This window comes from Synchiropus splendidus, chromosome 4, assembly GCF_027744825.2.
Source record: "Synchiropus splendidus isolate RoL2022-P1 chromosome 4, RoL_Sspl_1.0, whole genome shotgun sequence".
Taxonomy (NCBI): Eukaryota; Metazoa; Chordata; class Actinopteri; order Syngnathiformes; family Callionymidae; genus Synchiropus; species Synchiropus splendidus.
This window is the reverse complement of record NC_071337.1, coordinates 23,802,926-23,820,370: the sequence shown is the minus strand read 5'-3', so window position 1 is coordinate 23,820,370 and position 17,445 is coordinate 23,802,926. Positions and strand designations below refer to the sequence as shown.

General features: G+C 44.2%; 2 protein-coding genes across 2 annotated transcripts; one reads left to right on the top strand and one right to left on the bottom strand.

Annotated features, from left to right (window-relative positions):
• The first annotated feature begins 237 nt into the window (after positions 1–237).
• Positions 238–4,411, top strand: rtcb (RNA 2',3'-cyclic phosphate and 5'-OH ligase). Its single transcript, XM_053862187.1, has 12 exons — positions 238–424; positions 933–1,011; positions 1,086–1,153; positions 1,228–1,327; positions 1,446–1,602; positions 1,672–1,828; positions 1,900–2,059; positions 2,290–2,465; positions 2,990–3,178; positions 3,240–3,350; positions 3,573–3,692; positions 3,760–4,411. Exons 1-12 carry the CDS (start codon positions 332–334, stop codon positions 3,865–3,867), a joined length of 1,518 nt encoding a protein of 505 aa, XP_053718162.1. The 5' UTR covers positions 238–331; the 3' UTR covers positions 3,868–4,411.
• A 259-nt stretch (positions 4,412–4,670) lies between these two features.
• xpot (exportin, tRNA (nuclear export receptor for tRNAs)) lies at positions 4,671–17,208 on the bottom strand. Its single transcript, XM_053862186.1, has 25 exons — positions 17,049–17,208; positions 15,529–15,690; positions 13,580–13,662; positions 13,434–13,490; positions 13,291–13,360; positions 12,895–13,113; positions 12,478–12,662; positions 12,233–12,401; positions 11,500–11,736; positions 11,389–11,427; positions 11,254–11,316; positions 11,048–11,172; positions 9,695–9,839; positions 9,490–9,609; positions 9,317–9,411; positions 8,919–8,988; positions 8,554–8,792; positions 8,197–8,482; positions 7,280–7,469; positions 7,030–7,146; positions 6,838–6,953; positions 6,719–6,766; positions 6,581–6,652; positions 6,443–6,499; positions 4,671–6,366 (listed from the first exon to the last, which is right to left on the bottom strand). Exons 2-25 carry the CDS (start codon positions 15,613–15,615, stop codon positions 6,340–6,342), a joined length of 2,916 nt encoding a protein of 971 aa, XP_053718161.1. The 5' UTR covers positions 15,616–15,690; positions 17,049–17,208; the 3' UTR covers positions 4,671–6,339.
• Between the last annotated feature and the right edge of the window lie 237 nt (positions 17,209–17,445).

Here is a 17,445-nt window from a genome sequence, read left to right as displayed (position 1 = left end):
TGCAACAACTGTGCTTTTATTCTGAAGGCGTGCGGATCGCCGTACTGGTTTGTTATATGACTCGCTTGACTGGGTTTTGACTATCTACAAATACCTGACTGTTATTGAAACAAGCTTTGAACGCCACAATAATAAAGTTGCAAATGCTGCTATGTCTTGTGTTTGGCTATCTTTGTGTCACGGGTGTGCTGCGTCACTGAAATCCTCCCAGGAAACAACACTACCAAATGATCTTTCTCGGTTGCCGTAGCGCACACTGCTGGCACTTGGCACTTAACAGCCGGTGTGTGCGAACATTGAACTCGTCCTTTAAAGTTGAACCGCTTAAATAATGAGTCGAAACTACAACGATGAGCTCCAGTACTTGGAGAAGTTGTCTGGGAACTGCTGGAGGATTAAAAAGGGTTTCGTTCCCAACATGCAGGTGAGATCTGCTGATGTGGCTAGCTTGTTAGCTTTAAATGACGTATCCTGCGATGTCTGTCCGCACATGTTGGTTAAGATTCCACTCAGTCAGTGAAGCTCCCTGTGAATTGTGACTGAATTCAAAATGGCAGTTACTTTTATATGATGTTTAGTTCCGTGTGATGCTGAGCCGAAAAATTGCTGTCCCATAAATTGACTTCAGTTCTCCACAGCCTTTTAAAGTATTTAGACGATTTAAACTACAGTATAGTTTAATTTTAATGTTCTAAAATATTTCTTTAAATGGTAAGCCGTTTCATGGCAATTGACACTGACTTGATACTCATTTGCAGCAGTTATAAAAACACACGTCTTGATTCACAGCGTATTCAACACGAAGATGAATGCCTCATATCATCAATAAATTTAAATCTGTAAAATCTAAATATAGCTGAGTCACCTTGAATATCTTCCAGTCCTGCAAGTAAAGCATTAGAACATTGGAAAGTGGTACATTTGTGTTCAAGGTGGAGGGAATCTTCTATGTGAATGACCCACTGGAGAAACTGATGTTTGAGGAGCTGAGAAACGCCTGTCGGGGTGGAGGTCAGTGCCTGTTTACCTCATTGCTGCTGCTGCTGAGTTCCTTCTGTTGACGTGTGCGATGTTTGCTCTCTCAGGCGTGGGTGGATTTCTGCCGGCCATGAAACAGATTGGGAATGTTGCAGCATTACCTGGCATTGTGCACGTGAGTAACTGTCTTTTTTGGGTGGGGATGATTTGGGGGCAAGCAGCTTAAAACAGCTTGAATGAATTGAACAGAGATCCATTGGCCTCCCTGACGTCCACTCTGGATATGGATTTGCCATTGGAAACATGGCGGCTTTCGACATGGATGATCCTGACGCTGTCGTCTCGCCAGGTGTGTCTGACTGATTTGTCACAGTTATAATAACAACAGGACTGTCAATTGGCCAGGAAAGGCCTCGCAGATGCACACAGAATGGCAGAGTTTAAATGTAAGGTTGTTCTTTTCACAGGTGGTGTCGGTTTTGATATAAACTGTGGAGTCCGTTTGCTGAGGACAAACCTGGATGAGCGAGACGTCCAGCCAGTGAAGGAGCAACTGGCCCAGTCGCTGTTTGACCACATTCCTGTGGGCGTTGGTTCCAAGGGTGTCATCCCCATGGCAGCAAAGTCAGTTCAGGATAACGTCCCACTCTTGCTGTGTCTTCTTCTCACCTTTGTGTGGTCCTGGGTGTCCAGGGATTTAGAGGAGGCTCTGGAGATGGGCGTGGACTGGTCCCTAAGGGAGGGCTACGCATGGGCAGAGGACAAGGAGCACTGTGAAGAGTATGGCAGGATGCTACAGGCAGACCCGAACAAGGTGTCCTCTAAGGCCAAGAAGAGAGGGCTGCCACAGGTATCACCACCATCATCACCCTCCTCCTCCTATTCCTATTCCTATTTTTTTTGTTTTGTTTTTTTATGAAGCTCGGAACTCTGGGAGCAGGGAACCATTACGCAGAAATTCAAGTAGTGGACGAGATCTACAATGATTACGCTGCCAAGAAGATGGGTATTGACCACAAAGGTCAGGTGTGTGTGATGATCCACAGTGGCAGCAGAGGACTGGGACACCAGGTGGCCACAGGTGGGTACTACTGCTAAAGAGGTTGCATGATGCATCCAGGACATCTCAGGTGAGAGACTATGAATGTACACATTGCCCAGACAAATTTTACTTGTATGACGTTTTGCTTAATTTAGACAATACAATGGCCATTTGAAACCAAAAATTGTCAATGCATGAGCTTTTGTCAATTGTGAGGATTATAACCTTCATTCACAAAGTCACCTGCTGCTGATGGCTGTGACTGACAGACGCCCTGGTTGCCATGGAGAAGGCCATGAAGCGTGACAAGATCACGGTGAACGATCGGCAGCTGGCGTGTGCGCGCATCACATCTCAGGAAGGTCAGGACTATCTGAAGGGGATGGCAGCTGCAGGGAACTATGCCTGGGTCAACCGCTCGTCCATGACCTTCCTCACCAGACAGGTGCGACACATGCTCACTGCACACTGCGGTAAAACCAGTCAGTCCTGTCAAGAGGTCTCGATTGTGTCTTTTGATTCAAGAACAAAGCTTTAATGCCTCCATTTATGTAGGTAGCAGTTGTTTACATCACCAGTCACAGCAAGACTGAGGTTATGTACCGGGGATCAGTTTGCTTGAGTTACTCAAACTTTCAACAAAACTTTCAGGGTGGGTTGGAAGTGGCCTAACTGAAAGTGGTTTCATTTTGGTGGTGTTGCGTTGGGTCATATGAATTCATGAATGATCTAAATATGTCCCCCTCTTTTGTACAGTATTTCTATTCGGCTCCACCAGCTCTGGCGATCTCTCTTCTTCACATCTCCAGTGTGTTTTCTGTAGGAGATCTATAACGTTGCTGCTACCTGCTGGCCGATTGTCAGCAGAACACGCTCTGTTGAGCGGCTTTATAGCTTATTTTGTCTCCTCATCCCCCGATCGACCCCAGCATCCAACACAACTTGGTGACTGAGTGACCTTGTTTCCAGGCGTTCTCCAAAGTGTTCAACACGACTCCAGACGACCTGGACATGCACGTCATCTACGACGTGTCGCACAACATCGCCAAAGTGGAAGAGCACATGGTGGACGGCAAGCAGAGGACGCTGCTGGTTCACCGCAAAGGTTCCACCAGGGCGTTCCCGCCACACCACCCCCTCATTCCCGTCGACTACCAGGTCTGGTCTCCAGTGACGGCTTTGCTCAACGGTATAACTGAAACTATTTGTATGGACTCAGCTCACAGGTCAGCCCGTGTTGATCGGTGGCACAATGGGAACGTGTAGCTACGTTTTGACGGGAACTGAACAAGGAATGACTGAGACGTTCGGCACAACCTGCCACGGAGCGGTGAGGCTCTTTGAATTCTCACTATCTAAACCAGGTGTTTAATTGTACCTAGTGTATTAGTAAACCTAGCTACTTTTGCTGGAGTCATCTTGGACTTGAGTCAAAACCTGAGATCCACTTTTTGATGACAAAAGAGAGGTTATTAACTCCTCACCATGCTGGAAATGATAATTGAAGAATGATAAAGTTTATGCACAAGTTGATCTGCTTTCACATGATCAGGGTCGTGCTCTCTCTCGAGCAAAGTCCAGAAGAAATCTGGACTTCCAGGACGTTCTGGACAAACTAGCCGACTTGGGCATCGCCATCCGAGTGGCTTCTCCCAAACTTGTGATGGAAGAGGTGAGAGTTTTGTACTTTTTATGATCTGTTTCGCCGTATATTTGACCGACTGTTGGCGCATGTCCAGGCTCCTGAATCATACAAAAATGTCACGGACGTTGTCAACACGTGCCACGATGCCGGGATCAGTAAGAAAGCCATCAAACTGAGGCCCATCGCCGTGATTAAAGGCTGAAGCCTTCCCACAATCCACTGAGGACGTCTTGATGGACTGATGTCTGGCATGACGTGCCGAAGAAGCCCACTTTTTTTTTTAAATTCTAGAATGACTTATGTTGATGAAATTGGAAAAGTGTGACTACACACTGACCCTTTGACCTTTTTCTTTGTGGCCAACCACAATTAAATCATGAAAAAAAAGATATATTTTTCTTTGTAAATTTATGTAAATTGTAAAGACGATCAAGATGCTTTCTCAACGTCTCAATAAATGAGCAAATTCATTGATTGTTTTAAATTCTTTTTTTAGGGATGATCAAATAGGGGCTCTAAAATCTCTTAAGACAGGTCTGCTGTTTGTAAAAAAAATGAATGGATAGTGCCAAAAAGCCAAGTAGGATAATGTGGTACAAGGTATACTGTATATTTTACATCTATTTTGTAAAATATGATAGTGACTATCATGGATTTGATAATGTTACAAGCCAAAAAAAATCTGTCTTAGCCAAGGAATGTGGTGTGCTTGCATTTTATGTTGTAAATTAAACATTTTTACTTAAGATTTCAGTGCTTGTGATGTAATAGTCCTCAATATGTATCTATAGTTGTCTACATTGTAGCAATCCACATACACACTATAGCTGCCCGAAACTAGAGCAGTTTAATAAAAATGTCCACCTGCTGTCTTGTTTTATGGCATTTCTTTAAAGGTCAGATTGGAGAAAATGCAACAAATAGGACACAAGTATAATGTTTTAACTCTGTTTTTTTCAGATATCCAGAGTAATAATTCATTTTTAAGACCAAAAGGAAGACAAATTCTATTCACATTTTTAATGTAAATGATGAGCCATCATAGTTTCATGAATGTCAATTAAATCTAAACATTGTAAAATGATTTTCTCAAATCCATAGAACACTGAGAAGGAAATGATGTCACATTTAGCTTTTCTTCCTGGTGACAAACATGATTTTTGCGAGGAAAGGGAAAAAAAAGTCTGCATAACGGGTCAGAACAGTCACCATTAATATGAACTGTTTTTACTGATGTTAAAATCACAGCGACCCTCAAGGTCAGCAGCTGATTTAAGGCCAACGAGATTGAATTTGTGATGACAATGTAAACATTTTTCCACGAGTGCAATTTTGGCAATTTCTAACTGTTAACTTGTTTAAATGGTGGTGAACTGAAGACCCAATTGGGGAATGTTACCCTCTTTGTTTTTTCAACCAAAAGTGATAACAGACAAAATCAAGATGAAACCATTTTTTAAACAATTTGGCCTAATACTTTCAGGCACTTTCCTCGACTCTTCAGATGTACAGTTTGTTGAATAAAGAACAAGAAATTCTACAGTACAATGCCATGAGGAATGCAGGAATCAACACAAATGTTCACGGAAAGGGCATGGTGGATTTCAACACGAGAAATGAGGAAGGTTCGATTCCAGATCTAGGCAGTTTAAGGATGCATATCTGACCGGTGAGGTGACACAAAACAGAGCACTCGCACACTAATTCATTGCTCCTCTAGGTGATAAAACTCAATATCCAAAATTGACAATGATACTTTGCAGTTCCTATGTGTGAGTGTGACGGAAGCTTGTTTCTGTTAAAATGGGAAAAAAAAAAAAAACTGACTCAAAATACTGTTCACCTTATGCGTGTGAATGAAAAAAAATGTTTGGGATCTGAATCACGAGTGTGAACAAATATTCTATCCAGTGTTAGTGGTAGCTTCTCCAAAATGTGTGTGTCATTAATTACAAATAACCATGAACTCTCAGCTTCACCCAATTGATTCAAGTCACTGCCTCTTTTTTTATTCTAACAGCAATCATCCATCACCACTTCTTGTGAAAAGTTGGATTTTAAAAAACTAAATCTGAGACCATTATTTACACAACCTCCCCAAATCTCTTATTTACACATACAGTTTCCGGTTTTCTTGTAATAGTCCAAGAAAAATAAAACTTATTTTCCACTCTGGCATCTCTGATTTGAGCTGTCAAACTTTAAATCAACCGTCGGCTCTTTACGGGGTAAAAAACAAACCAAAAAAAAAACAAGAAAACTTTAAATAAACCTTTTCAGCCCTTTCTTTCGTCCAGAGAACAAAACTAAACGTGGCTTCTACTGTGGAGGTTTGATGAGAGTAAAGCTAGCATGTCTAACAGAACACCTTGTTAGCGAGTGTTTTGCAGGTAAGTGGAGCCTACTTCCTGCCAGACGCCAACATCCACAAAGTCCTCCAGTTTCTTCACGTCATGTCATGGACAGCACGTCTAGTCGACACCAGAGACGTAGAACCGTCCACCGGCCATGTGTCCGGTGAGCAGGCTCACTCATGCTGACGTCGGATGCGTTTACTCATTAAGTGCAAAAGCAGCTCCTATGCTAAGGTCCATCGTTGTGGTGGTTGAGTGGCCAGTACGACCACTTCCTGCGGCACGTCCTTCCAGTCTCTCCCCGCTTCTGGTGTCTCTTTCTACAGCTTTGCTCGCTGGAAAAATGCCTGGAAGAGGAGGGAAAAAAATGAAAAAAAAACAATGTACTAGTTGCACTACGTGGATGAAGGAGCGAGGCCAAACCTTGATATAGTTTTTGAGGACCTTGATGTCAGGCTGCTGAAGGACTTGACACAGCTCCTGCAAACAGAACACATTTGAGCCAACAGTCGACCACAGCCACAGAGCAGCTCTTGAGTGAGCAAAAATATGACAACTCACCTGTGAGATTTCAGGCGACACCTGAAGCGACGGCAGATACTCCTGCTGTAAAAACTGAATAAACTCCGGCCCCTAGAATAAACACAAGCACTTAGCACTCAAACAAACTCTGTTAGCAAATGCTGATGAAATACTTACCCTTTTGAGATGAATTGTCTTTAGTGTGATTGCACACTCCGACAGTGTCTGGAATAAACACAGAATCACTTAGAAGATGGCAAACTGACAAGTGATTTAAACTACAAGGAGGTGCTTACTAGGACTGTCTGAGCGTCGGAGAGGTCAAAAGTTGGTTTGAGAGGCGCGATGAAACACGCGGGGACAATATGTTTGTAGATGAAGTCTGGGAAGCCCACCATGCCGTCCTTTCCTCCTGCGGGACAAGAGGAGTGTCACTAAGGGTCACGCACACATGGGACCAAGCCGTGGTCCTGGTTTGACTGTCTCACCCCACAGCTCCACCAGTTTGGAGAGAATGATGAAGCAGGTCTTCTGAGCCACGGGGTCGGGGAAGTCCACTGCACCCTGGATGATGGTGAAAACCACGCGCTCGATATTCTCTGCTCCTGGAAAGTTAGCAGTTCAATTAACACCGTGTATATTCATGGAGTTGTGATGAGACTATGGTCATCTTCCAGTTCAATCCAGAAACCTCAATTTGGACAACTCGGAAGGCAGTCTATAAAATATCAGCCTCACCTTGGTTGGCCATGACCTCGTTCATGCCACTCCCAGCTACAGTCTGGATGAAGCTGAAGTAGCTCCTCCGCAGCATCTGCTTCTCCAGAGCAGCTGCCTGGTCGTTCTCCTCCGCAGGCTGAGAAAGAACCTCAAAGATGGCGAGCACGAGAGGCATGAAGACCTGCTGCAGGAAGGGGGACACTTGCCTCTGCCATGGGAACAGGAAGAGAGAAAGAAGGAAGGAAGGAATGTTTAGTCTTTTGAGGTTGGTGACATTCACTTATAGTATAAACTACCGAATTTTCCGGACTAGACTGCATACCGTAATATTAGCCGCACCCATGAAATCTAAGCAAAATGGAAAATATATGTTTTTTGTATATAAGCCGCACCGGTCTATAAGCCGTGGGTGCACTGGAGCGGTCACTTCTAGCAATCCTCCAAGTTCTGGTTTTGAAAATAGGGTGCAGCATCGAGACGGACTCATGAAACAATCACAGCAATGTTCTGAACTTGAATCATGAACTCCTCACATCTTATTTACATATAAGCGCTGTTTTCACCCTCCAGTAGGCAGAGCTGTGGACACGCTGGCGAAAACTGCGCAATTTGAACGTTTTAAAGGTAAATAAAATGCCGTGGGGATGAGGCTCAACATTGTTGCCAGCATGACACTCTTTAGACTGTAAAAACTAGGGATGCTCCGAGAGACAGGGAGAGCACTCAGCTGAAGCAGCTGTCTTCAACCTCATCTATGAAAGTTCCCACTCTGGACCTTGTATAAGCCGCAGGGTTCAGACCGCGAGAAAAAAGTAGCGACTTGTCGTCCAGAAAATACGGTAGTTAATTCCAGAAGCTTTTGTGAATATCAATCTTATGATCTAGAGTTGCTGACAATACCCTGTGGCTCATTCATAAACACCAATGTTGCACACCTTGAACTTGGCAGTGATCTGACTGATCAACGGGATGAATTCCTGCAAATCTTTGGCCTCGCAGCCCTTCAACATGTGTTCAGAGGCGGCAGGGATGAAGGGCAGAACCTCCTCCTCCAGGCAGATGATCATTCGGTGCAAGAAGGAGCGCACCGAGCTGCGCAGCACCCCCTGCTGGACGGGGCAGCTCAGTGCGGGAAGGAAGGTTTGCAGACAGTCTCTGTAGACCTCCGTGCAGCCGCACTGCTTCACAGTCTGCTTGTTGCTGAACGCTTTGCTTGTCCGACTGCAAAGACGAGAGCTCGGTTAGAAAAAAAAACAAGCTCAGCGACCATCAAGTCAGAAAGCAGTTCTGACCTGGCGAAACCGACGGCGTGGCTCAGACAGTCAGCGAGAGCTCCTTGTCTGTCTTCTTCAGTTTCCTGGGGCAGTTTGGCCAGCAGCAGGCGGAAGGCGTCCATCAGCGGCGTCAGCAGGCTCCTCATCAGCGCCTGCTTCCGCTCCACTGGACTCTCACCGTTCACAATCAGCACGCCCGCCGTCTCGAACATGAAGAGCTGATCATCACTGGTCAGCAGGGCGGGGAAGCCGTTCTCCTGAGAAGCAGACACAGCCAGGTCGGCAACATTAACACAGAAAACCCCTGAAATCCAAGCTTGAGTTGCTGAAGGGCACAGTGACAGCACAAACCACTATTTATAGTCAAGGTGTGAAGAACTTACAGGAGGTGCAAGCTCCAGCAGGTCTTGGATCCTGGTCAGGATGTCTTCAATAAACGCTGTCATCTGTTTACTGACAAGAAGAACACCACGAGTTTACTTTAGATCACATGGGGCACTTCCCAACTGCAAGTGATAAATGGCCCGATTATTAACTGACTGCATGTCACAGAGTGGAGAAAAGCGCACAAACAAGGAGGCTCTTCTGTTTGAGGATGTTTCCTTTCACATGCAAATCATGTTATGGAGAAACACATGGTCTGAAGGAGCAGTGGGGTCCTTCAAGCGTGGTGAAATATACAGACACGACAGCAGCAAACACATCAAGCGAGACTCACGGTATATAATCCATGAGTAGATGAGCAAGTGTTGTCTACAAGTATCTATGTAGCCATACTTACTGCAAAGTTTTGATGAACCTGGAGAAGAGGTAAGCCACTCTGCTGCGGACCTTTGGGCTGTTATGCCTCAGGCCTCTCTGGTCCAGAAATGCCATCTGATCATCAAAACAGCATGAGAGTAAGAGTGATGAAACCCAGAGCAACGTTAGCTTTCATAATGAAAACCTTCTCACCAGGACATTTGGAATGTGTTGTGGCTCCACAATAAAGAATTTATCATATCGCACAACCGTTTCAAAGAACTCCAGAGACACAGAGGTGTGCTGGTAGCTGCTGACACCACAGGACACCAACTGGTTGTGCAAAAAAAAAAAAAGATAAACAACAAGTGAGGTTTAAGCACAATTGACTATCTCTGTAGCAACGACGCTTACTGACCGTCCTCATCATGTCTTGCAGAGCGCTGGTCTTAGCCGCGTCCCCAGAGAAGTGGGCGCCATGAGATGCGGGCAGCGCCTCGCCCAGCATGTAGAGCAGCCGGATAGCGACCTCCACCTCCATGAACTGAGCGGTCTGCCAGCCCCTGTAAGCAGTGAATGAGTTTGTATCATTGGTGGGTCCATCGATCCATTTAACAAATGCTCAAAAACTAGTGACACTGGATTTAAAAGGATTAAAACTGTTTAAAAACACGATCAAGCAGGCAAGTCCCCGAACAAGTTGATATGATTTGCTCTTTTTGGTAGTTCGATATGCTGTTCAGCATAAACCTGACCAAGACATTTTTTAAATGTAAATGTTAAGAAAATTTATTAGTGATTAATCTCCACGACAAGGTAAAATGAGTTGTCAAATTGAGGGGGACAAACAAAATTAAGCACTAGTTAAAAGGATTTTAAATCTCGATTATCAAATCTCTGTAAATTTTCAACAAACAAATGTATTTATGACAGAAATATATGCATTTAAATGATATGCTATGTGCATGTTGTCCATTGTTAGGTGGTAAAAAAATAAAATAATATATATATATATATATATATGACGACTGTGTCACAAAAAAAAAACGTAACATAAAATGGTGGGAGATTATTTTGCATGTCATATCCATCTTAAAGAGAATGACTTTAAAAGGGCTTGTGCTAGAAAACAATAGAGGAAATGGCCCCAGTTTCAAAAGGTTCAGATTGATTCGGTGATTATTGGTGACTGAAAAATTCTCTAATAGAAGAGTGAAACTGAAGTCCACTTGGTTATTTGACACCCTCCAAACAAACGCATTTGGACTTAACGGAAAACCAGAACAATAACGACATTTATAACACACAAAATAAAACCAACATGTCACTATCTCACCAACAAACTGAAGTATTCAGCCATTCAGAAAGCAAGTGTCATATGATTGAATGAAGTGAACCTACTACAAACTCACTTTGAAGAGCCATGATGCTAGAATGAGTCAGTTCTGCCACACCTGCTTAGCGAAAGGCCCCAGTCGTGACGGCGAGTCAGCATACTTATTTGACCTGTTGTTGCTGTCATGATATTCGTTCTCATGTTTGGACTGGGTCATGGCTGGGCAAAGTACAGCCAGAAACACAGGCAGCTAAGCTTTCACTGTTTCTGACACTGAGAGATGAAGTCTGTTATGACCTAGTTTTAGTTTGAATGGTGTTGTTTTACCATTTAGCGAAACATATGTAACAAGTAATAGAAAAAAAGCAGCTCCTGCAACAGAAATGATGACATTCTGGTGTCGCTCTCATGGTGTCATCAAGTGTGTGGACCTACTGCATGGTGCTGGTGAAGACTCTACGGACAGCTTCCAGCAGCAGCTCAGGTGAGACTTGGGCAAGACGATCCAGCAGCATCTTCAGCTGCTTTCTGTACTCAACGAACATGGCCTCGTCCTCGCCCTGACACACAGGTGGAAAAACAAACACCATCAGATGACGTCTCTCATCACCTCTGCAACGTCAAATGAACAGAGAACAGACCTCATTTTCAAAATTGTATTCATCATCATAAGTAAGTTTCTTCATGACCGCAAGCATGACTGCCTGTGGAACAAAGAGCAGGAATTATATTTCTACTGTATAACATGTATTGCGCTCTGCAGAATGAAGACTCACTTCTATGTTTGCTTTTTGCTGATCAGTCAACTGGGGAAGCTGTGAAGACATAAAATATCTGATAAGATCTGTTTAAAGAAGAATTTTTGCGGTCATGTGACCAGGACTCACCTGTTTGAGGACATGCAGGTATTCGTAGCAGAAGCTGACGATGTTGGCAGAGATATCGTCATCCTCATGCACGAGCAACTGCAGCAGCAGTGGCACTTTGGCCTCGATGGCCTGCAGCGTGTCTGCGGCATCCTTCACGTTACCACATTTGACCAGTTTGGTCCAGCTGAGGACAAGACTTTGACCCATCCCGTTTACCAGTCGAGAGAACTTGGCCAGGAAGTCCACGTCCTCCTCCTAGCAGGAGCGGAAGAGAAAGCAAGGAAACAGTTTGACCCTATTGTGTTGATGCAAACATGCATTTCCTCTTGGGTTGAAAAGGCCAAGAGGAAATACAACAATTACACAAGCAGGAATACTGCACTGACCTACAGATGGGACACAATTGTTTGACAATTGTAACATAACCAGTGGGTAAGCCACACACCTGATCCTCTGCTCGGAAAAACATGGCTAACACACAAAAAACAAATTTGTCGCATTCATTGTTCGATGGTGCCTATCCGACTACTAACTAGCCTCGAAGGACGGAGTAGTATTACTAAAACATGTAAACATATAATGAACCATCAGTCATGAATGCAACGGTAAACCATCATGTCATTAAAGTTGATATGATCTTGGTGTCAGATGTCCTACGTTTTCTTTACACAGCAGAACTAGCATCGCAGCTTTTGCAAAACTATCAACATCTAGCTCAGGTGTGCGTCATCCATTCATTCACGTCCCTCACCTGCTCTATGTTGAAAAATCCAGCCGACTGCAGGACCTGGCACAGCGACTCCACCAACTTGGTCTTATCCACCGGGTCCATCCCTTTGTTGACTATCTCAAACAGGCAGTCGCAGGCCTCCTCCCGCAGCTCCTCCACAGACATCTGACTCAGTAGCAGGTTCACAAACCTGAGGCACACAGAGCAAATACAGACCGTTAGGCCAGCATCACAGCAAGATGGTTCTCCTGCAGGTTGACACGCACCGATCGTTGGCGATGAGGCTGAGCTCGATCCAGGACACGTAGGCGCCCACCACCTCCAGACACTGGCAGGTGAGCTCAGGGTGAGACTGCTGGTAAGTCTGCAGGATTAGGAACCAGGACTCCACCAGATTTGGAATGCACTGCTCCCTCATGGTGTCTTTGATCAACGTATTCCTGCGACTCTCCTGCAGGAACCAAAGACTCTATCAGTTATTCATTTCATAACCAAACATACATAACAGATGATTATTTTTTCATGAGGTGTTTGCATTGCCAATTGCTTAGCAACCATCAGCAGTAACTGCTTGGCTGTCTCTGACTCTCTACTACTTCACTCCTTCACACCGTTTGGTAGAACATGAACATTGGCATTCCACAGCAAAACTGACAAAGACAACCAGATGTGTCGGCTCTAACCTCAGGAGGGTGCAAGATATCCCTGTCCACCACCTCAGCGTCGATGGCCATGAGCGTCCTTAGATAGATGTCGACTCCGTGAGGGTTGAGGCCCACCAGGGAGAGGATGTCGAAGAAGAACTTGGGCCACAGTGTCAGATATTCCATGATAAAAGTGAGGGCAAAGACCTGAGCAGCCTTGTTCCTGATGAAGGGCTTCTCAGGCTGAGTGTTCATCAGCTGCAGGGACAAGAAAACCTAAGTTCCCATTCAAGCCTCTTTTGTCCACTAAGCTCCATTGATACCAACCAACGGAACCTTGAACAGCTGTATATTTGGGATACCACTTTGTATGGTCAGTGTTATACAGCTAACCCAAGCGTTCTTTGACAACTGTGTTCAATTTGTGGTCTGTACCTGACACTGCAGCCACTTCATCAGCGTCTCTCTGATGAGCTGCTGCTGACCTGCGCTCAGTCCTGCGTGTCTGGAAGACGAGCAAACTTCATGTCAATGGAGCAGTCAATATGTAGAACTAGTGGGACTTCTGTTGAACTAACCTGAACTTTATCTGGTGTTCCAAAACTTGGAAGCAGAAGAACTTCACATGATCTTCGCTGTAAAACAAAACAACAGAATTAATGACAGAATATACATAAACATGACATGAGACGGTCGCCGCAGAGCGATTTGTTAGTCAACCTACTTGTAGATCCCTTTGGCGAGTGCCTCAGCACAAACTTCCCAAGCATCCTGAGACTCCTTCAGCTGCTCAAAGTAAGCCATGGCCTGTTGCAAACAAGAAAAAGCCTTCAGGGAGCAAGTCTAAAGAAACTGGCTCATCATCTGAACTGGAGAACAGTGGCAAAAAAGTATCAGTTCGTACCAAATACTGCAGCCAGATTGGCATGCAGGCCACAATGCAACACAGCTTAAAAAGTAAAAGACCAATTTGAACACAAACAAGGCACTTTGCTCAAAACTGCTGCATGAAGAGCATTTCTGCATCCAAGTGATCCAGCTGATTTGTAAGGCTACTTTGCCAGAATATTTTTACCTCCACCAAGGAAGTTATATTTGCGATGGTGTTGGTTTGTCTGTCTGCTTGTTTGTCTTTGTTCAAAACAATGAAATATGTGAAATTGAACAAGGAGCCAGAGGTGTAGTATCGTCTTTTGCAGAGGGTGTACTGAAATACTTTTCCCACCCATCCCAGAGTGATGCATTCTGGAGCGACACCAGTCTTAAAGCAACACTTCATGTGCACCATCACACTCAACAATCCATGAAGCACATCCTTAAAAGGGACCACAAACAACACTTGGTTTGAGAGTTACTTCAACCGATGGTGTCAGAGTGAAAGGACCATGTCCATCCATTTCTGAATAATTTAGCTTAAAAATGTATTATTAATATTTCTTATTATTAATATTTCTGCACAAAACGTTACCCCTACCTTATCCTTTCGGGCCATGACACAAAAAGTGTTCACGTGACCCAGAAAGAATCACGGGATTCATGACACACCATTTGTAAACAGAGCCACTTACGGACTTCATTCCCAACTTTTTAACCACAGCAAAGTTTCTCTTGAAAGATGAAGTGTACTTTTATCACGGGGAGCAACATGGGTGCGCAGGATACAGGGGGTCTATGGATTGAGAAGATGCTGCATCTGTAGATGTCGTGGGGATGGTTTGACTGATATGAGGAGCCAGAGACAGTTATTTTGCAAACTTTACCTTCTAATGACTTTGAAATTGCATCTAAGCTGTTATTTTGATCGGAGATTTGATTGATATAGAGCAAAAACAGGACACAAAGTCCCCTTTAAAAACAATTGTATGTCAGCAGCAACATGTCAACGTATTAAAAGATAGAAAATAACCTTCACAGTAACAATAATGAATGACATGTTTGCTCTAATAATGAAACTAATGGATCACGATGAATATTTTATCAGTGGCAGTCAAATTTATTTTACTGCAGGAACCTAACTATGGCTTAACTCAAACTTAGACCCAGAAAGGAAGAAGGTGGGTAACCAGCTGGTCTTGGAAGCTTTACAAATATGTCTGCACTCATCAGGCATCTGTTCCGGCGTTAAGCGCTGGGCTCTGCAGTGGTGTGGAGGAAGGACATCATTATTCATCATTATTCAGTGTTGACGCTGCACCCTGTTTACAAAACATATTTTAAAAATATATATATTGGGCATCCTCATTCATTTACCAGACAACAAACAGAAATCGCTAACATTTCCCCTGCATATCACATCGACTACACCACTGCAATGATTCAACTTTGAGAGTGACTGGATCCTAGATTTTTTTTTCTTAAGGATTCTTTATTGGCTGGGGTTTGTGCTCCCCTAGTGCCTTTCTGGTTATTAAACTGAGGTCACTTAATCAAGAACAAACAAAACAAACCAACAACAATGAAGGACAGGAGACTGACAACAAAAATGGGTGAAAAAATACTTAAATTCAAGCATTTTTTATGGTCAAAGCTAGATGGCATAACATTAGTCTGTGATTCTTTCACAAAGAGACACTCAGACAAGAGACTTGTGCTGTGTAAAACCTTCCTCTGAATTACTCAGATGATATAGAGTGAAATATTAGATTCAGTAAAGATTTCCTGGGATGGTCTTACCCTCTGCCTGTAGCGGGCGTCTGCATCTGGGTTGAGCCCCAACAGGGCCTGCTCGTCCATGACTGCAGCTACAGACTGGCAGGCCATTCGTGGGTTAGCTTTCCTCCAAGGTGGGTTCGGTAGCGTCGGCTGCTGGCAGGCAAATCCCGCTCATCTGGTCAACTGGCGCAGAGCGGAAGAGAACGATATATCGGTTCATTAACGTGTATAGCGTACAAATAAACCACAGCACTGAAAATAAACAATACTCAACAGTGAACACAGGTTTTCAACTGAGGGAAGCTTAAAACAATAATTACACATTAAAACTGAAATTTTTTTTAGATAAGCAACAATTCAAAATATTGCAATCTAATTTAAAAGTTATTACTTTGATGCATTGTTTTCATTTTCTTGTCAGCATGTCGTCGAAGTGTGCAACATGTTTTTGATGTTGTCAGAATAAACATCTGTCACACTCCATGATCAGAGTATGACATGTGCTGCAGAAATGTACCACCTCTGCTTCTTCTTCTGTTTACACACACACATGCTACTGACTCGCCTCCGAGACTGTGTGAAACCAGAGTCTGTCAACAAGCATAATCACTGCCAGCAATGTTTTTGTTATGATCATTGGATGGACGGATGAACAAAGTTCTCAATTGTTTCAGCTTCTGATATCAATATACAAAGCAAGTGTGTTTTTGAAAGCTATGAGTATGAATCAACACATGATGTTTTAATACTCCTTCACAGTCCGCACCAGGAATGTGACAGAGGAATCCCTCATGTCTGGATGTGATCTCCATGTTTGGACCGGTGTCCCAGACGGCGCGCATGGAAGGAAAATTGAAACACTTTAGTTTGTTTATTTCAAAGTTTGATCCAAGACAAACCACCATTATCAGCCCAGTTTATATAACATCAGACTTAGTGTCTCCATTCAGCCTAACCATTGCCTCGTTGAGACTCTGTACAAGATGATTCTGAGTACTGATAGTTCCTAGGCGAAATGAGACTGGGTGAACAAAGCAGCTGACAGCTCATCGCACATGATGCAACACAGCGCAAGCTCCTCAGCAAAACCGTTCACAACTGTCCCTATAAAGGATCGGAGCATCGATTGGGCGAATTCCGACACTGTAGTCGCCGAGCAGCGTGTGAGGACCCGTCCACCTCGCCAGTCGCCCCCCAACAACTTCGCCCACAACGTCACCACCTCTCAACTTCATCCCACGAGAAAATAGCTGACTGCGGCTAACTTTAGCTAGCGTTAGCCGACTGGGCTCAGGCGACACATGCCGCGATTACTCGCGATCTTGGGGATGAAATTGGACCTTAGAGCGTGTGGCTAAGACGACCGAAGTAATCGACAGAGATCGATGGTTAGTTTGTATGGGTTTACTGCTGTGACGAGCGGTTAACGTTGCCTGCTGCCCCTCTCCCTCAATCACACCACCGCTTTACTATCCCGTGACAAGCTCCGCTTTCAGACTGGGACCTCACCGCAAAAGAGAGGGAGCTGTTCAGACACTCACCTTGGTCAAAGCGAACGCATGCGGCACGTTATCTCTGTTTTCCGCTGCTATCTCATCACAGAGCAGCTCGGAACTCTCGAGAATCCTCCGCACGTCGTTGGGCGATGGGAGCAGCGGTGCGGCGTGTCCGTCCACTTAACATCCGGGTCACTCGCACTGGAAGTGATTCGTCACTGCGCGCAAGAGCGCGGCTCGCGATGACGTCATTACGCCCTAACATATAAATATCTGCTGCTGTAATGTACATCATGTTGCTTTCGCACTTTGCTCAGATGAGGTTTGCTTTTCAAATAGACGCGTTGCTTTAGGAACTGTGTGAAACAATGGGTATTATTATTATGATTGTTCAAAGAGTTTTAATAAAAAAGGAAAAGAATGTATTTTTAAATTATAGTTG